The following is a 23564-nucleotide window of genomic DNA, read 5'->3' as shown; positions in this document are numbered from 1 at the left end:
TGGAATTGGTGACAGTCCAGAAAAGTGAAATCAAAAAAGCAGCCTTGGCGTGCCAAAATGCAGCCAGGAAGGTCAGGGGCAGGTGGTTTTTTTCTGCCTTCTGGAAAAGAGGGTGAGGGACTCTGGTCCAGTTCAAGTGGACTTTCTTCTGGAGAGGGTCTCCTCTGGGTAAGGGGAGTGATAACTTGGAGGATCTTTCCTCCACCCTCCTCCTCCTCCTCCTCTCTCATAGATGTGTTAAATCCTTTTATCTGCGGGGCTCACGGTGTGAAGGGATCACTTGTTCCCTGCAAAAGGACTTACTGTATCTTTTGTGAGTAATTTTCATGCTGAAGGGGCCCTGAACATAATCCTGTCCTGTCTGGCTGTCCTTACCAGGGGTTTTCTCCTCCTTCAACCAAATCCTTTTTGTTTCTTCTGTTGGGGACAGTTGTCAGGCAATACTGGCGACTAGCCCAGGCAAACAGGGGCTCATTACCAGTTATTACCCCTGGGTCCACCACTGAAATTTGGCACAGGTGGCCAGTGGCAGAGAAAGAGATTAAAAAAACATTTTCTGGCATTTGAAAGAGATACAGTACGTGTGGAAGGAAAACAGTGACTCCTGGGACTGTGGTGCTTGTTCCGTAGTTGTTTCTGCTTTGGAATTAAGTTTGCAGTTGGTTTGCCTAAGCCAGGTCTTCTGTGGGTGGTGATCCTGCAAGACACCAAAAAAAAAAAAAGCAATTTTTCTAAATGAAATACATTTTTTCCCAAACCTTCAGTGAGAGAGAGTCCCTGGACAAACAGCAACATTAAGCTCAGAGCAATAAAACTGCTGGAAGGCACTGAGCCCCGTGACTGCAGCAGCACCTTGTGCAGCAGCAGTGAGAAAACAGTTTCATTTAATGGAGAGAAAAGGTAAATTTTGCTGACAGAAAGGTGCCCAAAAACCTGCAGGAGGGGTGTGGGGATGGATGTTGTTGCTCAACACCCAGCTGCAGCAGCAGCTTCTCTCCACTGGTGTGTTGTGGGTCCAGCCCATGATGCTTGATCCCACTTAAATCACTGGACCTGGCTTAATGAGGAAGAATAAATGGATCTTTTAACATCTCTTGACCTTAGTGGAGAGGAACACTAGGAGTGGATGCAGAGATACAGAAAGACAAAACACCAGTGAGATTTTTGGGTGCCAGCTTGAGTCTTGGTTCTTCTCCCAGTTTCTTTTTTTGGGCTGTGTCCCTGTGTGTGCCCCAAAAGACGCCCTGCTACCACCCCAGCCAGGACAAGCCTGGAGGATCTCACCAGACCTCTCCATCAGCAGAACAACCCCTTGCTTTGGGCTTTTTGCCCTCAGTTTTTGCTAAAAGTGGTAAAATCTTAGCTGTATCTCCCTGGGGTGGGACAGGAAAGTGCTGGGGCAGGGATCCTGGTTCCTTGGATCACAGGGTGGTCCCAGCTGGCCACCAGGACTGGCATAGAGCCAAGCCATGGTCCTATCCCTTTCTCTTGGACTGAGTTGAATTGAATTGTCTTTTTGACCTCTCTTTGGAGCCTTTAATTTCTGCCCCTCTGGGATGGGGCCGGGGCATGAAGAGGAAACAAGAGCAGTGGGGGATTTCCTCCTTCCTTCCTTCAAACCCTTTCTTTCTTTATGTCTCTTTTATTGTTCCTACCTTCAGGGGATTTTTTGTGCCTCCTTTGTTGTCAACCCCCCTGTCAAACTTTTACACCCTATTATTTATGGGACAGACACATCTTGTGGCTCACTGCATGCCTGGGCTCTCCCCAGCTTGGTACAACCATCACCAACAATTCAAGCCACACAAATTGATAACACAACTAAGGAGGTGGGTAGATAAATCTCTCTCTTATCTTCTGCACCTGGGGTTTATCTGTCAGGTCCCTGTGATGGTGTTTTGCTTCCTTACCTGTTCTTCTCCTGCAGACAGTGGTCAGCCTATAGGAAATATGACTTATCTCCACAAAAGCTCTTTTCCTGCAGATGTAATGGAAATGTTTTCTTGCAAGCCAAGTGTTTCCTAAAATAATTCATGCTGCTACTTTCAGTTAAACTCACACCTTGTCTTTCCAGGAGTGGCTTGCTCCCAGTGGCTGGTGGGGAAACCGTGTTTTGGGAGGAGGTCTGAACTTTTACAAGGGCATGGAGGGACAGGACAAGGGGGAATGACTTTAAAGTGACAGAGAGCAGGGTTAGATGGGACATTGGGAAGGAATTCCTGGCTGGGAGGGTGGGGAGGCCCTGGCACAGGTTTCACCAGAGAAGCTGTGGCTGCCTCTGGATCCCTGGAAGTGTCCAAGGCCAGGCTGGATGGGGCTTGGAGAAGCCTGGGATGGTGGAAGGTGTCCCTGCCCATGGCAGGGGGGTTGTAATGAGATGAGCTTTAAGGTCCCTTCCAACCCAGATCAGTCTATGGTACTGTGATTCCCCTGAAATGGTGAGGCAGTTGTATGAGCTGATCAGTGTAGGTCCCTTCCAACTGAAATATTCTATATTCTATTCCATTCCTTTCCATTCCATTCCATTCCATTCCATTCCATTCCATTCCATTCCATTCCATTCACTTTCTGGATGGCTATGCAAGGCCCAGCTGTAGCTCCTCTGCCTTCTCCAAACCCACTCTGTTCCCAGGCATCTCCCACAGGACCTCAAACCTGTTGCAGCCTCCTCATCCCAAATCCCACTTCCCAGGCCCTTCTCAAGCCAGATCCTGACATGGTGGAGTTAAATTTTCCCACCAGAAACTTGACCTTTCATCAGATCTTCCATGCACAACCAGTGTCAATAGACAGGCTCTGTAAGAGAAGATACTTTGCCCGTGTGCCAGCACAGAGGAACAAAGCAGATCTCTGGAGAGCAGCATTAGGCTAAAAATCAATCCTTGGAAGTGTGACTCCTGTTTTGGAGAGTTGGAAATAATATACTAGTGCTTCATGGGGAAATAAAAAATAATGGCATTTCTTCTGCACAGTTCCCAAATGGAAGAACCTTCTCCCCAAATCAGGTTGTTGCCTTGACTCCAGAGGGATCCACGGATAAAGTGGCTCAACGCAGCCCATGGTTCTTGAAAGGTGAAAAAGTGGTCAAACTTTTCCTGGGGTGAATTTGAGCAAGAGCCCAGAACTGGTGGTCACCATTTGGGGAAATTCTCCATGGCAATTCTGGAGCTCCTGCAGTGATTACAAACAGAAGAATAGACACAGGTTTTTATACTGGTTTAGCAGTGAAAATACCCCATTTTGGCATTGCAGCACATTGCAGAGCTCTCTGCAGTGGGAGAGTTCTCTCTTGTCAGGCGAGTTGTCCTTCAGCTGCATCCCCCGCTGAGAAACAGGGTCATTATTTGAAAGTTTAAAGTATTCTTCAGAAGCCAACTGCAGATCTCTTTGTGTGTGATAATGTGAGGTAATTGGTTGGGCTTAATGATCTTGGAGGTCTTTTCCAACCTTAATGATTCTGTGATTCTGTGTCACCTTACGCTTTCAGGGATGTGAGAGACCTTTATAACAGGAGGGACAATTGCAGTCAGTGCATCCCTTGGCTGTCCCCTTACAAGGGCTGGATCTACCTTATTTTGGGAACCACTTGCAGAGCTCTGCATGGAAGCTGGTGGACCTCCCATCTGAGGGAGACCTATGTCTTGAGACCCAGCAGGTCTTGTCCTCCTGCTCTTGCTCTGAAGTCCTGTGAGTTTGACTACATTTGGAGGTTCCTCAGGTTTCCCCCTCTTGTCCTCCTCTGCTCTCCTTCCTGCTGGACACAGTGATACCAGAACGTGGAATTTGATACGACTTTGGAGAGCAGGAGGCAAGCCCTGAGTGAATGACTCGTGGTTTATGCCAGTGTTTATTTCTACAAATACCTGTTCTGATGGGAAACCAAGGGCTGTTTCCTTAGTTCAGACTTTACCTTGGCATTTTTATTTTTCCCCAGGTGTCATGTCTCAGGATGATGCAGTCCTAGGACAAAACACTACCACAACAATCACCCCAGGGACTACCCCTGCAAGCACTACAGGGATCTCACCAACCACCTCTGCATCGTCACCTACCAAACAACCCCAAACGACCGCCACCACTACGACTGACAAAAGACTCACTCAGACCACTGCGACAGCCACTGCTCAAAGCAGCACCACCAATACCACCAACTCGGGAACGTCATCGTCCCCCGCTGCAATGTCACCTACCACAGTGAGAGGGACCACCCCCACAGCATCAGGGACCACATTGGCTAAAACCACCACCACCACATCAACCCCCACATCTGGGCAGGACAGCTCTTCACACAACGCCACTACCCCCATAGCCGTCCCTGCTGCAAGCGCCACTACTTCCCAGCAGCCCAGTAATACTACAGCCAGTTCGGGAATCCTGGGGACCACCACTGCTGCAAAGTCTGTCCTTGCTGGTGCCATCAGTCCTCCAGGAGCTGTAGGGGCTGCTACCACATCCTCTCCCAGCACACAGCCTCAGGGAAAACAGCCTTTGGATCATTTGCCCAACACCACTGTGAGCACCACAGTGCCGAGGACTGACCCTTCCCAAAGCTCCAAGGATTGTGCTGTCTCTCCTTCCTCATGTGCCACCAAGCAGCCTCCTTCTTCTTCCAGTTCTCCAGTCCAGGGACTAATCCCTTCCACCAGTCCTGGAAGCACTGGCACACCTGTTACCCCTCTGATTATATTCCCGTCCCTCTCCACCACTCCGACGTCACAAGCTGGCAGCAAAGACACACTCCGAGAGGCAGCCACCACGACAGCTCCTGGGGCAGGTAACCGAAGACAGGAACCTTGGTTTCTTGTGCTGGGGAGGCTTTTTTGTAGTCTCTTCCTCCAGCTACCCTAAACACCTCCTGTCATGATGGGCTGTCACTACCTTGTGTCATTTTAGGACTTTCCAGCGCAGTTGTCTGTGTGACAAGCAGGTGTTTAGGTCCCTGTTGTCCTCGGTGGGGGTCGAGTCAATACAGTCAGTGAAATTCAAGGAATGAATCAACTGGCAAAGCACAGGCATTGGCTTTTGGATGGACCAAACGGTGCCTGAAGCACCATCAACTGCAGTGACTCGATCCCCAGTGACGGCAAACGGGAGCGGCGGCGATGGGTTGGGGACTGACGCGGGAGAGCTGGGGAAGCAGCCTGACAGCCCCCGGAATGCTGCCCATGGAAGATCCCTGGTGCAGCTGACAGCTGAGGGAAGGCTGGATGGGCATGCACAGAAAACGAGCTTTAGGTGACTAAGGAGATTTTGTGGCTAAACTCCGAGTTTACAACCCCTAAGGAGTCTGACTTTGGTAGGATGTTCATCAGTGCTGTGGGAGGGCTTTAGCTGCTCACGGCTGTCTAAGCAGCATTAGGAGTGTCCACATGCTGTTTAGGACCTTGCTGAACACTGTTAAGGTGTTTTCTCCCACCTCTGGAGCTTTACAGAGTCGTGCTAGTTCCTAAGTGTCCCAGTGAGGCACAGTTTAGCCTCCCAAACCAGCATTTTGTCTGGTGGCATTTACAGGGAAGTCATCACCCTGTGGGACTGCCAGGGCTCCATGGAGCCTTCTAGACTTGGCTGGGATTGTGGGTTCAGCTCACGTGGCTCTGAATAAAAGCTGTGATCATGCTGAAGCCCTTTATTATCTTCCCCTGGAAAATGATGTTCTTGACCCAATTTCCAGTTACCTGGAATTAGAAGCCACTCAAAAACCATCTCCACCCCATTCAGCCTCCCAGCTGTTGGCATCACTAAATGGGCCAAGGTTTTATTGCAGGCCCATCTTCACTGTCTTCTCTCAAGTCATGTTTTCATGTGTGGGCAGGAATGAGGTGAAATGGGTATTTTCATGAAGGATATTTCTTTTACCTTTCTTTCCCCTCCGGCTCCACAGGACTGTTCTCCAGTGAAGGACGATATATAAAATTATGTTAATTCAAATTTGACCCCAAGCATTAAGCCTGAAGAGGTCTGAAAAACCCTTTATATTTAATAAATAGCTGACAGAATGCAAGAGAAACAGATGGCTTTGGAATGAACTCTCTCCTGGAGCCTTCAGAATGTTTCTGGGAGAGAAATAGCCCTCATCTTTGCTGTGGAAGAGGCAGGAGTCCCAGAAGCAAACAGGCTGTGAACATCCTGTGGCATTTTAATTCTCTTTGCCACCACTTAAGGATCAATTAGGAAGCTGGGGATGAGGGTCCTTCAAAGGGATCTGGGGAGGCAGGAGGCTGCTGTGCTCCTTGCACTACTCCTCTGCCCAAATAATTCTAAGATGCTACAGACCTTAACCAAGTCCTCAGAGGTGACCTCAGGTATCAGAGACACCAGACATGGGGCTGGCAGATTTGGGACTTGTGACCTTCTGGAATATCAGGGAGGACACCCCAGGCTGTCTCCTGTAGAATCAGGCACCACTTCTAAGCTTGTGACCCTGGAATTTTTCCATGGAGGTGCAGTCAGCAGAGGTTATGGCATTACATCCCCTCCTAACAGAGGTGGGTGGCAGGTCCTGGAGAGCCAGGTCTGCCCCTGTTGAGGAAATCTCCATGGAAGACAACCCAGATGAAGTGAAATGAGGGTCACTCCATATTTCTAAGTGATTGCCCAGCTACCCACACACAACAATCCAATAGCCTTTGATTCCTCTTTCCAGAACACTCTGATGGGTTTCAGCAGCAGAAAATAAAATCAGTAATAATATTCTTTCCATATCAAAGTTCATTAAAAAAAAAAAATTAAAGAAACAACTTAAAGACTCTCCAGCCCTTGACACAATGAGCTTTGATGCAGGGCTAGAGCTAAAAACTGATTTTGAGCTGATCCCTAACAGAGCTGTGCCAGCTGTATCCTCTATACTGTGTCAGTGTCTCTCTGCTTGTTTTTTGGTGCATATTGGGGAGCCAGACCAGAGTACCCACGATGCTGGATCTGCATCAGCCAAACCCACCAGTGCCTCCCAGAGCCCTGCCAGTGCCCAGACATCGGCCCCAGCCCTGAGGGAACAGACAGACAGCTGCAGTCCTGGCCACCAGCACCCCAACATTTCTTTCTCAAACAAGGTAACAGCACCAGAATGCCAAGGAGGGCACTTGGCAGTGGGGCTAATTTAGCTGCCATCCCACGTGCACGTGGAGCCTGAGGCTCTTCTCACTGTTTCTGTGTCAGAGAGAGAGAGAGAGATCTGCCAGGAAAGTAATTCCAGGTTGCAGAATCACAGAACTGTTTGGGTTGGACAGGACCTTAAGAGGTCATTTACTCCCATCCCTTTCTCCTGTAGTTTTCCAGAGAAGAGACAATGGGGATGGAGGTGAAGGGGAGCGTGTCCAGGGGAGGGGTCTGGAGCACCAGGAGCAGCTGAAGGATCTGGGGGGGCTCAGCCTGGAAAAAAGGAGGCTCAGGGGAGATCTTCTCCCTCTCCACAACTCCCTGACAGGAGGGTGCAGCCAGGTGGGGGTCAGGCTCTTTTCCCAGGAAACAAATGATGGACTGCTGGATTGGTGACCAGCTGTCCTTCCAATCTTTGTGCATCACTGAGAATTGCTTTCCTTCTGCCTTTCCAGCTCATCTGTAAAGACAGGGTGCAACATACCGGGCCCACCATTTATCTGAAGGAACCCAGAACCTGTGTAAGTACCACCTTGTTGACTGCCATGGAGGATTAGCAGCTGTTGGATGTTCAGCTTTTAACCTCTGGTGCTCTGAGCATGTGAGAAAATGCTCAGAAATGAGGAAATTTCATCAAAGATGCAACCACTGTAAAATGGTGAATGCAAACCCAGGCTCAGCAGTGTCACCAGTGGGGGATGTGGCAGGAGGAGAAGAGGCTGGTGTGGTCTTCTTCAAGTAGAAGTCTCAGCTGAGCCCACCCAGCTCTTACAGAAAGATAAATGGAAAATTTTAAAAGGTAAATCTTTCCCTATACAAAAGCTAGCAGGAAAGCTTTTTGCCTAAATTGAGGGGCTGGAATTTTGTGCCAAAACTCAAGAAAAAAATGAGGGGTTCTTCCACAGTTATTGTGTACTTTGTGAGATCTTGTACCTCACACTGGGGTAGGGTGGCATCCAACTGCAGAGCAACTGGGGAGGACAGGAGCCCAGAGTTTGAGACTCACTGTGCTCCTCAGTGCTCTCACAGAACCCTAAAGTGAGAGGAAAAAACTCCATTTCACTTGTTTCAGACCCTCTACAAGACCAAGGAGAAGTACAATGTGGTGGAAAGTCTGGGGACAGGCAAGCCCAACCCAGGACCACACACCAAGACCCCTTCTGGTGGGTGGGCACTGTCTGCTGGTGTTCCTGAGGGATATCCACATTCAGAATGGTTCTTGTGGAAGCTGTGAGCTTCCTGCAGTAGTGAAGATGCACTATACTGATAAGTTCCAAATAGGAAGAAGTTTTAAGTTGGTGATAAAGGGGAAGAGACACCAGTAAATGGCTGGCGAGGTCCTGACAGAGTGATTGTGGGCAGGGCTCAGGGGTGGGTTTTGGCATGATAATGCTCTGGTTTCTGGCAGTGTAAGCAATGGAAAATTGGCACTTCGGGGACCTTCTCACAGCCTGTGCCATGGGCAGGGACACCTTCCACTAGACCAGGTTGCTCCAAGCTCTGTCCTGCCTGGCCTTGGACACTTCCAGGGATGGGGCAGCCACAGCTCCTTTGGACAAGCTGCTCCAGTGTCTCACCACCTTCACAGTAAAGAATTTCTTCCTAATATCTAATCTAAATCTCTCCTCTTAATTTAAAACCATTCCCCTTTGTCCTGTCACTCCCTGTCCTGTCCTAAGTGAACAGAATCAGCTGAGTTGGAAGGGAAGTGAAGCCACATCGTGTTCACAAAACCCCTTCAGACACACTGTCAGCACAGCAGCTCTTGAAATTCCCTGTCCCTGGGAAATGGCCCTGCCTGGCAGCCCTGGAAAGGGCTTGGACCTCCCAACATCACCCACTGTTCTCCTGGAGGAGGGAAAGCACCTGCCTGCTGCCTGTTGTCACCTTCTGACTCTGGCTGCTGCTGGGTGTGAGTGCTCCTTGCCCACACGCCTGCCGAAGTGGTGATGTCCATAGTGATGCTGCCCTTAATGCTGAGGATGATTCCAAGGAGGGACCTTATTTCCATGAAGCCCCAGCAGGACAGTCTCTCCTGAGACCATTCCTTTCCCCATGTAATGTCTGGACACAGTTGCAGGATCATGCTGGGAAAGCTTCTCATTGAATTTTGTATTGAATATATAAAAAGATTCAATCAGATTGGACGAAATCCAATTTTGGAGACTAAAAGTACTTAGGAGCATGCTGGTGTTTAAAGCTTCCCCCCTCCTCCTGAGCACTGGGATGCTCTGTCTGGAGCTGTCCTTCCCATGGAGCTGTGCTGGGAGGCTTTTTGGAAGCAGGGATGGTGAGGCTGGGAAGCACCAGCGAGCTGAGGGATGGGCAGACACCACATCTTGGCATCATCCACCATTCCCCTGTGCCCTCTCCGGGCCCGTGGAGCGTTGGAGCTGGCGAGCCAGGGAGTCTCCCACCCTGTTTCCCTTTGATTCCTCTGGGTGTAACAACGAGCCAGAGCATTGTTAGCACAAAATGCCAATTACGCCCCAAAACAGCCACAGAAAGGCTGCAGGGCTGCAAGGGTGCATCCTCCCATCCCATCGCCCTCCTCGGCTGCCAAAGCACCTCCCACACGCTCGCCCTTAACTTTCCACTCATATTCCTGAGAATTGCAGCCCATTTTGTGCCTCCCAAGCTGAGCAGATAACAGAGAAATGGCACTATCTGGTTTCCCTGCTTTGTAGGCCCGGTAAACACGTCTGTAGCCAAATCCTGACAGCAAAGTGAAAAAATCCTTTGCGTTTCACAGCCCGTGGGAAAACAGGAAAGTGTGTGCTATAAGGAGAAGTGTTCCAGAAACAGCTCCAATCCTGCTCCGAGAACAAGCCAGAGTCGGGGTGGCATTGTACTCAAAATTCAGATCCAGCAAGAAACCAGGGAAGCATCAAGGGCAACGTGGGGAACCAGTGATGGGGGACATGTCTGAATCCCACAGGGCAGGGGAGAGGACACTGCAGAGCCACACAGCCTGTGCACAGCTGGGCTGGTGGGGCAGCACCAACAACAGGGGGACACCAGCAACTGTTGGGACTGAACCCAGGAACTGCAGACATTTCACCCCACCACACCTCACTTTCTTCAGAAAAAAAAAAGGAATTCAAGCCATAAATCCCCCAAAAAAGCCAAATACACAGTTGGTACCACTTTGTGGACTGCAGGTATTTCACAGGCTGGTTGGTTCCCCGGATCCTTCCTCTTCAGATGATGCTTTAAGCAGTGCTGAACAGTTTGGTCCATGTTCCCCCACCTTCTACTTCTCCTTTCTTTGCTTACAGCAGGATCTTAATGAGTTTTTTCAGTAAGTCTTATTAGCTCAATGCCTCACGTTCCATAGGATGACTTCTCCCAAGGTCTGGATCACAAATATATTTTCAGTTGGGTTGCTCCTGCCTTGGAAGGGATGGATGGATGGATGGATGGATGGATGGATGGATGGATGGATGGATGGATGGATGGACGGACGGATGCTCTGCTCCTCATCCCAACCCTAAAATGAGTTAGGTGAAGCAAGAAGTGATGATGGCAGAGGTGGTTGGTGTAGCCTGAGCTGTGGTTGAGCCACACAACCCCACGTCCCTCTCCCAGGGTTCCTCCTCCATCGTGTCCCCCACCTGGACACAAATGTGCCCAAGGAGCTGAGTCAGTGGATACTGGGGAGCACCAGAACCTGCTGCAGTGGGAGGTGCAAAAGCCACAGCAGGAGCACTCGAGCCCACTGGAATTGCTGTGTGCCACCCACGGCTCTGGGGACACAGGACAGTCCCTGGAGCAGGCAGAGGGACTCCCTCACCGAGCAGGGTCGTGGTCCCCCATCACCCCGTGCAGCTGGCAGGGGTGGTTGTTGACTCAAGTGCTGTTACCTCATTCGGGGATGTTGATTTTAGGTCCCCGCCAGTGTGGGAACCGGATCCGAGCTGCTCGGCAGCGCCTGTCAACTCCGGCCAAGGAATGCGAGCGGCTCTGGCGGCGGAGGGGGAGCTGCCAGGGGCATCCCTGCCTGCCCAGCGGCCTCACCCTGCCCCTCTCCAGCCCTGGAAAGGGCCAGTCCCTCCAGCGCACCCTCTGAAGGGCTTTAGGCACTGCTCACCAGCTGCCAGTGAAGCGGTCTCAGCGAGGTTTTAGCCTCGCATCCCATTTCCCTGCCCACCCAAAAACAGGGTCTTTTTTTCCCCCCCATGGGATGGCAGAGGGACAAACAGGTTACTGAGGGCTGGGGAAGGCAGAGCTGCGGCAAAGCCTGGGGAAGGAGGATGCAGGGGGACAGCAGAGGCTTTCCCTGCCTCTGCCAAGCAGCAACTGCTGCACAGCCAGGGACTGATAACATTCCAAGCGTAGGAGCACAACCCAGCGTCCAGACGTGATAAAACCACCGCCATCACCAGGCTACAGCCTCTGTCCAGCTGGGAACCAGCTTTCCAGGGAATGCTGCCCTCGGGCTGTCCCGGCACCGGGCTGGAGGCAGACTCCCCACCCAGCTCTTTTCCCAGGGACGGTACAACCCCACAGAGGGGCCCCGGGGAAATTCTCCCGGTGCAAAGCGAAAGGACAGGCAAGGGACAGTGGCCTCACGATGCTGAGCTCGCCCTGGAACTGTACCCGGGGCCGGCCTTCCGCCCTGGCAAGTGCATCCTGTCTCCACTGCTGCTTCCCAAATATTTAGATAAGATGGGGTGAGATTAGGTGCGTCCCCGGGCCGGGCAGCTCCCATCCTTGCAGTGCAGCAAGCAGGGTGCTGCCGGCCACCGGTGCTGTTGGGATGGGAGGGGAGGGTTTGGGGTGATGCAGCAGGCAGGAGCAGAGCCTTTCCCAGCCACGTACTTCATTTCAGCATGGATTGAGGACTTTGACACACAGGAGCACCTGCACACGAAGGACTTGTGCACACAGGAGCTGTATATACAGCACCTCTCATACAGGACCTGTGAGAGCCAGGCCTGTGCACAGAATCATGGAATCATTTAGATTGGAAAAGCCCTCTAAGATCATCAATTCCAACCATTAACCCAGCACTGCCAAATCCACCACTAACTCATGTCCCCAAGTGCCACATCCACACATCAGGACCTGTGCATGGAGAAGGGTGATCCCCTCTACCTTGCTGAGCTCCCAGATGCTACGAAGCATCAAGCAAAGAACTTCAGGAACACCTTAGAGGGAGTGTGGGCTCCATTCACCCCTCTACCATCTCTCCAGGGATGCTTCAGTTTGCCCAGAGAAGCTGTGGCTGTCCCATCCCTTGAAGTGTTCAAGGTCAGGTTGGATGGGGCTTGGAGCAACCTGGTCTATGGAAGGTGTCCCTGCCCATGGCAGGGGGTGGAACTGGATGATGTTTTGGGTCCCTTCTAACCCGAACCACTCTGCGATTCACTCTGCGATTCTATCCAAAAGCAAGGCACTGTCTCTTGCTCTTCCCTACAGAGCTGTGGGGAAGCTCCAGGCAGGACAGGGACCTGTGTTGGTGGGGACAGAGGGTAGAAAGGCTGGAGATGCCTGTGGGTGAACTGTGGGGCTGCACAGCCCTGCCCTGCTCCTGCTGTGGCCCCCTGGCCTCCCCAGCCCCCCCGCCTCACTTCCCTCAGGGACCTGCTATTCCTGGAACACCAAAAGCTGCGGCTCACAGATAAGGCTGGTGCAGGGCCCCGGTAAGGAACGGCAGCCAAGAGCTCGGCTTCTTGTAAAGAAACTACTTTTAAACTTTTCCTGTTCCCTGGGAGGGCTGGCGGCAGGCAGGCAGTGCAAAGGGATGAGGGAAGATCACAGAATCTGTGTGGTTGGAAACGATCTCTGAGATCATCAAGTCCAACCTATGACCCAATACCACCTTGTCAACCAGACTCGCACGGTCCCTGAGGCAGGCTTCCCTGAGCCAGGACACAGCTGACATTGCTCAACAGTCTCGGAAATTAAATAATATTCACGAAAATATTCTTCCATCGGCATATATTTTGACTCAAAAATTAACTGTGTCCAAACGGTCTTTCCAAAGTCTTTGGTAAGAATTAAATCCCAAGAAACATGGAAAAAGTTCTTAAACAACCGTGCCAGGAAGTGTTTCAGTTCTTTGTGAGCTTGAATCAAGCTAAAATTTACAAATCGTTGTTCAAGAATCATTTTAAGATAAATGTCCATATGCGGCTGTGAGAGCCAAGAGTCTTCCCATGGTTCCTCCATAGTTTAGAGATGGAACAGCAAAACAAAAACAAGAGGAATCCACAGTTTCTAGAATTTACTCACAATCAGTCGCTGTAGGGATCGGGGATCGTTCTGCTCGCATTCCCCACCATTTGTTACAGTGGGGATACTGCAACACGTGTATCAAACAAGGAGGCCATGGAAAAGAAATATATATGGGCGGATTCTTGATAGATGTTTCAGAGATGTTTATTTCTCCAGCTGCATGGGCGGGGCTCTGCCCAGGAACTCTCACAATCCCCAGACCGAGGGTCCTTGCCCGTGCAGGGGAACACAAAACAACCAATGAGGAACGAGGCTGACCAGGGGCAGGGAAACCCCAGCTCTGTCCCCTCAGGGCCCCTCTCCCAGGGCTACATGGCAGGGGGAGGAGACCCCGACACCAGCCCGTGGCACTGAGTGGCACATCCAGTCTTAAAGGGGTTATTCTATAAGGATGGGACATCCTGCACCCCTGGCGATGGGGCAGGATGTTCCTGGGCAGTCCCTGGTGGGGAAGCATTGCTGACCCTCGCTGTCACTGCAGGCTGAGTGGGAGGCTGCCAGCAACGACACCACCTTCTTTGAGAGCTTCTGCTCCACGGCCCAGCACGCGTTCGACAGCAGCAGGGACAGGTGCACGGTGACGCTGACGGCCTGCGAGCCCCAATCCCACTGCTGGGCCGTGTGCGTGGTCCTGCACCGTGAGTATGATCCCACCCTCCTGCTGCAGTGGGACAGGGTGGCACTGGAACTGGGGACCCCAGAGCTGGAGGCTTGGCAGAGCCCTCAGGTCTACTAGAGCTTGGCCAAGGGACTCTGTTCCTGTGGCTGCCCCATCCCAGTGGCTGGGAGAGGTACAACAATTCCAGAAACGAGCTTTGTGCCCCAAGGAATGCACCAGATCCCTCTGTCATGTTGAGTCAAGGCAGGAACCAGTCTCCAGGAGGAAAAATCCCTCCCAGATGGTTAAAATCAAGTGCCCAGTTCAAATCCTTCCCCAAAGACCACAGAAAGCAGCTTCTTGCCCATGACAGAGCCCTGTTGGAATACCCAGCTCAGCCTGGGGGTGCCCAATTATTGCTTTAGGACTGGGGTGCTGGGGACATGGAGACATCCTGCTGCCCTAGCATGAGGGGCAGGAAGGCCTGAGCTCCATCCTGCTCTTACTCATCATCAGAGCAGGGGTTGCATGGGTGGCCCAGACTCCACATCCATCCTCAGGGAAGGCACCCAGGCACTGGGGACTAATCCTTGAGGAGCCAAGTATGGCCCCTCACTGGGCTTGCTCATAAATCACCCACTGGAGATGGATGGTGGGGCCTGGGGGCTCTGCCCCCTTCCAGAAGAGATCCCGGCTCCTTGTCTGGCTGTGGAGCACCTACAAGGGTTAGGTTAATCCCCACACATCTCCATCCTCCTCCTCCAGAGGATGGTGGCACATCCTCCAGGGGATGGTGGCACATCCCTTCCACACCTTGTGCTCACTGAAGCCTCTTTCTTCCCCCAGTTCGCTTGGACTCTGAAGAAGTCTTCAAGGGGCTGAAGGAGAAGAAGGAGAAGTTAGAGGAGGTGAGTGGGTCCCTGGTCATGGCACAGCTACCCCATGGCTGTTCCCCAAAGGTGGGTGGCACAGGAGCCTGACCTGTCCCTTCTGTGGCAGCTTGGCATCGTCAACATCACCTCTGACAAAATGGTGGAGGACATGACCATCAACGACGAGTTCAGCACCCCCCTGATCATCACCATCATCACCCTGGCCGGGTCCCTGCTGCTCATCGCAGCCATCTACGGCTGCCACCAGCGCTTCTCCCAAAAGAAGGACCAGGTGAGGTGGCAGGGGGGTGGGACAGGTATCCCAAGACTTTTTTCATCCCAGAGGCATCTTCAGGAGATGAGGATCATCAGTGTTGCTGTCTCTGCTGGTGGAGACATCCTGGCTTGCCCAGTGGGCACCACCCTCGGTTGTAATTTGGATAAGAAAGGCCTTCTCTATCCAAAACCCCATTCCAAAAACCAGCTATGCCCCTCAAAAATTTTTTTTGAATACTTTTACGAGTAGTGGAGCTGAGTTGGGTGCTCGGAATCACCCCCAGGGGTGCCAGGGAGCCCCCCTGTGTGCAGGGAAGAAGGAGGGCATCAGCAGGAGGGGCATCGACACCGCAGGGCTCAGCCTTTGCAAGAGCTGGGCCAGGGCCAAATTTCAGAGTGGGAGCAGCAGGATTTAAGGAAGAACCAACACAGAAAGATAAAATAATGTGAGTTTTATCTCAGGAAGCAATCCTGGGTGATTTTAGTCCACCTGCAAGGAGTGGCCATTCCCAAGCCCTGGGGCACCGAGGTTCGCACTGGTCCCAGCTGCTCTTCCTGAGGATTTAGCTCTGGGACAGACAGAAACAGAAAGGGAAAATAATTACGAAATCAGATTACACAATCAGGGTAAACCACCCTTCCAATGGAGAAGCAAACCTACTTCACTCTTACTTCAAATCATTTTCCCCTGGACCAGCTCATCCTTTCTCAGTGATCCCAACATCTGCCCCATGGGAAAACAAGGAATACAGCTTTAAATATTTAGAGTGCAAGGTAGGTGAACACAGGAGGGAGGGAAGAGCAAACCAGTGCCAATGTCAGATTTGTTTGTACTTACCAGGCTTGATTTTTTTGGGAAGAAATAGGGGAAGATGCAAAACCTCAATAAATATTTGACCTGTGCTGTGGTCGTCCTGGAGCTTATGGGATTTCATCACCCCTTGGATGAAACCTCCCTGGTTGGGGTGAAAAACATCCCAGCAGGGACAGAGAACAGCACAACGTGCTCCATGTTGTTCAGAAAACAGGTAGAAATAAGGTATTTTTAGCGATGTCCCTAAAATAACCTGGTGCAGAGGAACTGGTACCAGTCCCAGCTGGATGTTCCCGAGGTAAATTCCCAGTAGGCACAGAGCAAAGTAGCAAAACCAAAGGTAGTTCTGAAAATCAAATGCATTCCTCCTTCCTGGCTTTGTTTTTGGGTGGTTTCTTTTGTTCTCCTTCTGTTTCGGTTCCAAAAATGACTTGAAAGTTTTTTTCTATTTTTTTTTTTTTTTTCCTCCAACCTTCCCTCCCCCTCACCTCCCTCCCTGTTGTTTTATCTTGGAAATACCCAGAACATCCACCCTGATGTCCCCGGGTTTGATGATGGACATGTGGCCCTGATCTTTAATGTGAGTTCCAACACAGGGATCGGAGGGGCGGGCGCCGCATCCGTAACACCCCCAGCTCTCACCTCCGGCGCTTGGTAGGGCCCAGGAGCTTTTAACAGGACTAAAGCCCAGCTTTACAGCCCCCTTCCCCTCACTGCATGGCTGGAGGGTGCCTTGCCATGGTGGGAGACCAGCAATCCCACAGGGAAGCAGCCCTTGGGAGAGCCCAGATGTGTCCTCTGCTTTCGAGCATCCCACAATCCCCACCCACATCCCCCCTGCCACAAGTGACACAGGGGACGCCCAGCAGTGCCTTTGCAGCCCCTCTGCCAGCACCAAGCCCTGCAGTTTTGCTTCTCCATCCCTTTCCTTCTCCATGGATTGCCTCCCACGCCTGTCTCCTGACATTTACTAGGAGCATTGTAATAGAGCAAGCTGTGAATCCAGGCAGATTTTAACAGGGCTCCCCAAAAAGGGCTGAGCAAGGACTGCAGTTCCCCACTGAATCCTTCCAGGGAAGGAGAGGCATGAAGGACCCACCGAGTGCCCTGTGCTTCCCAAAAAAAGGCTGACCAAGGACTGCACCTCCCCACTGAATCCCTCTAGGGAAGGATGGGAATGAAGGAGCCCAAGTGGATGCAAAATTAGGATGGGCTAGGGTTCTGCCAAGGGATGAAGGGCAGAGTCGGAGCCTGAAGCACATCACACCAAAGGACCAGGGTGACAAAGTACCTGATTGCATCTTTCCCTGCCTGGTTGTCATAGAGAGTTCCAGAATGAGGAGGGATGATGCTCAAGATCTGGCAGGTAGGACTACCCCTGAGTTAAGGAAGAGAAGAATAATAGAGCAACTAAACAAAGACAGGGGTGGTGAGAAAGGGGAGGGGAAGAGCAGATTTGAGGTAGGGAGGCAGGATGGGATGCAGCGATGCTCAGCCTCTTCCCAACATCCTGGGTGGAACAAACTGAAGCTGGCAGCTGCTCCTGGAGGTTTTCCACATGTCTCTGGCTGCTCTTTCTTCCTTCCCATCATCAGCAGAGTCTTCCTCTTGCCAGCTCCATGCTATCCCCTCGCTGAGCCCACCTCAATCTCACCACGAATATCTATGTAGTTACATCAATCTATATGGGGCAGCTGTCACAGCTGGCTGGGAGGTGACAGCCCTGAGGTGATGCTCACAGCGTGGCCAAGGTGTTGTTCAGTGGGGTTCATGGTTTTCTTTCCTCATAGCAGCGCCTGACCGAGGAGATGCAGACCATGGAGAACGGCTACCACGACAACCCCACGCTGGAGGTGATGGAGACCTCCTCTGAAATGCAGGAGAAGAAGGTGAACCTCAACGGTGAGCTGGGGGACAGCTGGATCGTTCCTCTGGACACCCTCATGAAGGAGGACCTGGAGGAAGAAGAGGACACGCATTTATAAGATGCAGAAGTCGATCAAGTGAAAAACGACCACCCCCCCCAAAAAAAAACCCCAATAAACCCTACACTCATGCACACACAGCTCCAAAATAAGGCAAGATTCCCCCCAAAAGGCAGAAAATCCCTTAATGAACTAATCATGGCCCCTTGTGCCACCACATGGGGTGCAGGATGGAAGAGGAAAGGACATGAGAAGACACCTCTGGGGCACATCAACACAAGCCACTTTGGTGGCCACATCTGGCCAAGCATCCTCCATCCCCCATCCACCTCCCACACCAGACCTGATCATGGGCAAACAGGGTGGCTTTGCTCCTGAAGAGCTGCTGGTGTCTCCTCCAAGCAGGTCTCCTCCCATCCCACATCCAACCACACCAGCTGCATCCTCCAGCTATGGAGCGACTCAAAAATCAAGAGAAATGAAGTAAATAGGACGAGAGATGGAGCACGTCTGACAGCAAAGCAGCACCTGGCAATTACAGCTAGAAAAATCCTCTGGCCCACGCTGTTTAGTCATCACCCTGCCCTCCCTGACACCCAGGTATTGAGTGGAAAAAGCTGGAACAGCCTGTTCCTTTTTAATCCGGTTTCCATCCTCTCCTCAGAGCTAAAACGCACAAGAGCTCCTCGTTGTGCCATAGGCAAATGGATGCATCGGGACCCAGCGGGATGGGAGGAATGCAGCAGTGCCAAGTGATGCTCAGCCCTGCTGCCAGGGGCTGTGGAACAGATCCTGCACCCACTTGGAGACTGAGAGAGGTGCAGCAGCTTCTTGTTTTGAAAGGATGAGATGGAGGGAGAGGAAAAGGAGGAATTCCTTGAGTTCATCCCTCTTAGGAAGGGTGTGGAGAGCAAGAGTGATGCCTGGTCTCTAGTCCAGGTATGATGATGTTGGCAGTTTTGTGGTGCAGGAGTCCAGCTCTGGTGCTGCATTTCCCTATAGAATGCCTTCCAGGAATTACACAGCAGCATCTCACAGCCCTCATCCATCCTCCACGAGACTGTGGGACACACACACCATGATGGTTTGTGATTTTTGAGGGCACATTTTCCTGCCTGAGCAGCAGAAGAGGTAAAAGAGCAGCAGAACAGGAGCCAGGGAGCTTGGTGGCATTCAGGGTTTTCCACCAGTACAGCCCTTGGTGTTTCCTCCCCTCGAGGTTTAAAAGCTCAGTCCACGCCCTCAGGTTCTTCTTCACAAGCCACTAAGACAACAGAGACCTGCAAAGCAACTTCCAGCTCAGCAGCAAAGCTGGGACTGAGCTTTGTCCTGCAGCCCTTGGTCTGTCACCCAGCTCTCCCTTTGCTGAAGTCTTTAGAGGGAAGAAGAAAGACACGGCTGGACTGAGGCCATTTCTGGATTTTGACTGCCCACCACAGCTCCTAAATGGCTCTGAAAGGTTGGGGAGAGTTTCATGCCTTTGCTCTGGTGAAGCAGCTCAGCCCTGGCAGAGGCAGGGACCAGTGGGAACCATCCTCCAGCACATGAGGACCAGAAGGTCACTTGGCTGAGTCCTTCTCCTGACCTGAGGATGGTGCTTGTCCCAAATCCCTCTGCAAACCAGAGGAGCTGCAGATAAGAGCGATGCCCAAACACAGCCCTTCTCCCCTGCTTGCCATAAACCAAGGCACAACAGGGAGATTTCCTTTGGGCTCTGCCACCAAGTCAACCCGACTGGGATCTGCTCCCATGGCTGCCCTGAATGAGGGGAAAAGCAGAGCCAAGCAATGGGAAGCTTGGAGAAACCCTGGTGGAGTTGGGAGTACTCAGGAAAGAGAGGATCGGGGTGGTTTGTTCAGCCCCATGACAGGCACTGGCAGAAGATACAAGTGGCTCTTCCCCCTTCTGTCCTGCACCGAAGGGCAGAGTCTGAAGTGTTCAAACCTTTATATTTTTGTATGTAAATATTCCTGCTATTCATTAGCAATGTATTCTGCACACTTCACTTACCTGTGCACTGCACTATGGGGAAGTAATTTTGGAGGGGAGGGGAAATAACAAAATAAAATTTAAAAAAAATTTAAAATTATTAAAAATAAAAAAAAAAAAATAAGAAGAAAGAAAAAGCTAAAGGCCAGCCTGGTAGGGGATTAAATTTTGACATGAAGCAGGAAAACACAGCTCTTGCCCAGCTAACTCTATGCCACAACTTTACCCCTGTTCTAGCAGCATCAAGTTCAGCTCTCTAACATGGCCATGAGGCTCAGAGAAGCGGCCTCGGCATCCACAATTGCTCTGGTGAGGATTTTGGCCTCCCAGCTGCCCTGGAAGGTGAGCAGCAGGTCCCTGACCTTACACTTCTGTCCTTCCCAGAAATAAACACAGTGAAAACAGGGCGGCAGCGATGCTGTGGCCATGGGGGCTGGAGTTGCCACAAGGACACCCCTGGCAGGGCATCTCCAGGTGGTCAGGCTTTAGCTTGTGCCTAAAGATTCCCCCTTCCCAGCAAAGAGATGCCAAAGTGCTTTAATGAGTCAGGTCCAAAGACTTTCCAAGAGAACCCTACAGAGGCTTGAGATCAAGTAACCTTAAATCTTTCCGAGCAGAGACCAGTGAAGATATTACCTGCTCAGCAAGTGCTTACAGTGATTTATATTTGAATAGGAATTGTACATTTATTTATTTTTCCAGACACCATATTTTTAAACCACTAATATTTTATAGTAGATTTTCCTTCCCCTATTTAAAAGAACTATTTCCACAGGAAAAGAAAACAGTACTTTTTTTTTTTTTTTTTTTTTATGTTGAGAACATTCTTTTTCGGGGAAAAAAAAAAATCAGGTAGGAAATGCAGCAATGAGCATCTTTGGCCTTAACCCTTCCCTTCGTAGACTGTAGCCATAACTGTCACACCAAAAATAATAAATAAAAAAATAAATATTTACCAAGGCATTTCCTTCCTCCCTGCCCCTCCTCCCTTCCCTGCGCTCCTCCTCTCTCCCCCAAAACAGCTTTAACATCCCACACGTTGTACAAAGAGATTCTTGCTCTTACCTTTTGGTGAGAGCTTTGCAAGCAGCTCAGATGTCCTTGCAAGAGACTTTTCTATTTTCAGATTCATGAGGAAACGTGTAAATACTTTAGGAGCATTTTATCTCCCGCTCCCAGTGCCGTGACCCAGCTGATGAGGTTGATACTGTGACTGCTGCCTACAGAAGACACACAGAAGTCTGTGAGGGACTGGAGAAGGAAAAACTAATTGCCCAGGTGGTTACCTGTTGAGCCTTGCACATATAGTAGAGCTCTTACATACTGTGTGTAGCAGCATCTCTCACGGGGACAGGAGTCTGATTTACACTGGAATTTACTGAGGAACTGGATTGTAAGAGATTATTCTTGCATTTTCCTACAAATATATTTTGAGAGCATCATGTATTTCTGTCAATAAACATTCTTATGTAAAAGACTCGTACCTTTGGATGAGTGAGGGGAGGGGTGGGCAGGGCAGAGCTGGTGCTCCAGGGCCACAGCTTCCTGCTCTGGAGATGCTCCATGGGAAAACACTGACCAGCTAGAACAAAACCAACCCAGACCTTCAAGGTAGCCAGCCATGGAAGAGCCTGTATTTTTCCTATGCAGAAGCAGTATTATAGTGGTGGAAAACCTATTAAATTTAAAAACCAGAGGACTTGGAGGGGTGGGCAGCTGGGGCAATGTGAGGGCACCCCCACCACAGCCAGAGCACTTGCTTAAGCTCTTGGTGCCTTCAGGCTGACAGAGGGAAAGGCAGCTCACCCTTATTTCTGCATTTCACCCTTATTTCTGCATTTCATCCTAACTCACTCCTGGCCTGCAGCCCCTCCTCACACTCAGGGCAGGCTGTGGAGGAGGCAATCAAACCTCACACCCATAAAGCAGGAGAGGCATCACCCAAGGGCAGCAGAGGGGCAGCAGCAGCGTGGGCAGTTCAGCAGCTCAGCTGGCCTTCAAGTGCCCAAAATAAAACATTTTGTCCCACGTTAAGCTTCTGCTTATGTAAAGAAAAAAAAATAAAGAATTTGGTTGAAGTCAGATATTAAAAATCAGCGTTTTGCAGCAGCCTGTGTTCTAACTCCGTGTTCCTCCCCAGTAAAAGTTCCTGTGAATGTTGGGAACACGCTGGATTTATGGGACACTGACTGAGCTCATCAGTGACATCAGGAACAGGGCCAGACATAACGCACCACTGGTTTCACAATTTCTCCAACACTACAAAACCTTCACAGGCATTTTTCCACTCTCCGAAGCGATGTGAGAACAAAAAGATCTTAAATCAACACTCTTGCTAGCATATACATTTTTATTAAGAAAAAAATGAACAAAATACATTCTCTCCTTATGTACATTACATACAACATAACTACATTTGTAGATATTCCTCATATCACTCATTCATTTATGTACAGCATGGGGCTCACACACCAACCCAGAAATCATCAAAGATGATTTATGCCAAGGAAGAAAATTAACATTCCAGGCTGAACAAAGATCACCCATCAAGAAAAGGGTGGGATGGGGAATCACCAGAGTCCAGGGAAGATGCCTGTAACCACCATGGGCTCAGCACAGGAGCAGTCAGTATTTGACTTGCCTATTAAAACACATGAGCAGTTCACAGCTTTCATCACCCCGTGGATGCTCCTTTCCAGCCCAGGGCTGTCCACACCTCTCAGCTCAGCTCTCCTGTGCTCAGGTGTCCCAGACAACAACTGCAGGACAGACACCAAGGGGAATCCAGACGGACACCAGAGCCTGCAGGATTGCTGTGGAGGTGCAAACCCTTCAAGCTGGGTGCCAAAACAGAACAGAGAGGCCAAATTGTGGACAGGGGGTGGACACTCACACTTCCAGCATTAGGGAGGGAGAACCAGCTTTCGGGGGCCACACTGGGGTGTAGAGGACAAGATAATGAACACTGAAGGTCCAGACAAACAAACCATCACACACTACAGTGATACCATCAGAGCAGAGGCAACAGCTCAACAAACAGCTCAAAACCCCACCCCAACCAGGTGATGGTGTCCAGCCAGCTCACCGTGTTTGACCCCAAGCTACCCGGGTCCTGTCTATGCCACCAAATCTCCTAAGAGGGGCAACTGCAGCAGTTTCAAAGGGCAAACATTTAACAAGGCTCAATACTCCCAAAATGAGACATGCTGCATCGCAGCATCTGAATGCACAACATGTACAATACCACCAGACCACAAGGATGGGAATGTCACCTCCAATTAACTGGGAGTGAGCCCACAGACTTTCAATTTCTGTCCCTCAGCAAAGTGGTCTTCGTGGTTCGGGGCCTCCAATTCTCAAAACTCTCATGAACACATTTGTTTGTATAATTAAGCTCTTTTCTCTGGCTGACGGTCTCCCCAGCACCCCCTCATTTCCTTCTGTGGAGGAGGGAGTGCTGGAAGACACAGCAGGAAATACAGCTTTAGCAAAGTAACAGCTACTAATAACGAGGGGTTTGTTTTCCTTTCCACTACCCCGCACAGCAGCTTCTGAAGTGAGGAGTGTTTTGTACATCAAAACATCAACGGGAGGGATAGGAATGAGGAGGGAGAGATGAAGGCAATATTCACCCTCCACTGCTAGTTTGCATTCCTGATGACCACAGCAGACAGGAGGGGAAAACAAGTCAACAGCACAATAGTTCTCCTCCATTTTCCCCTTTTAAGAGCTGGGGTTTTGTCAAAACCTCCAAA

General features: G+C 50.7%; 1 protein-coding gene across 2 annotated transcripts in view; it reads left to right on the top strand.

Moving 5' to 3' along the window:
• Positions 1–21263, top strand: part of PODXL (podocalyxin like) — a 45101-nt gene extending 23838 nt beyond the window's left edge. The window contains exons 2-9 of one of the 2 annotated variants that reach the window (XM_082280417.1): positions 3935–4774; positions 6895–7049; positions 7551–7616; positions 13817–13973; positions 14780–14841; positions 14933–15097; positions 16419–16475; positions 17689–21263. In XM_082280417.1, coding sequence (XP_082136543.1) covers positions 3935–4774; positions 6895–7049; positions 7551–7616; positions 13817–13973; positions 14780–14841; positions 14933–15097; positions 16419–16475; positions 17689–17880 — 1694 coding nt within the window. In that variant the 3' untranslated portion in view covers positions 17881–21263. Of the gene's footprint in view, positions 1–3934; positions 4775–6894; positions 7050–7550; positions 7617–13816; positions 13974–14779; positions 14842–14932; positions 15098–16418; positions 16476–17685 lie in introns of both variants that reach the window. The other variant, XM_082280416.1, reaches the window with a different exon arrangement.
• The last annotated feature ends 2301 nt before the right edge of the window (positions 21264–23564 follow it).

Source organism: Coloeus monedula (genome assembly GCF_965178545.1).
Source record: "Coloeus monedula genome assembly, chromosome: 4".
Classification (NCBI taxonomy): Eukaryota; Metazoa; Chordata; class Aves; order Passeriformes; family Corvidae; genus Coloeus; species Coloeus monedula.
This window is presented reverse-complemented; position numbering and strand designations above follow the sequence as displayed.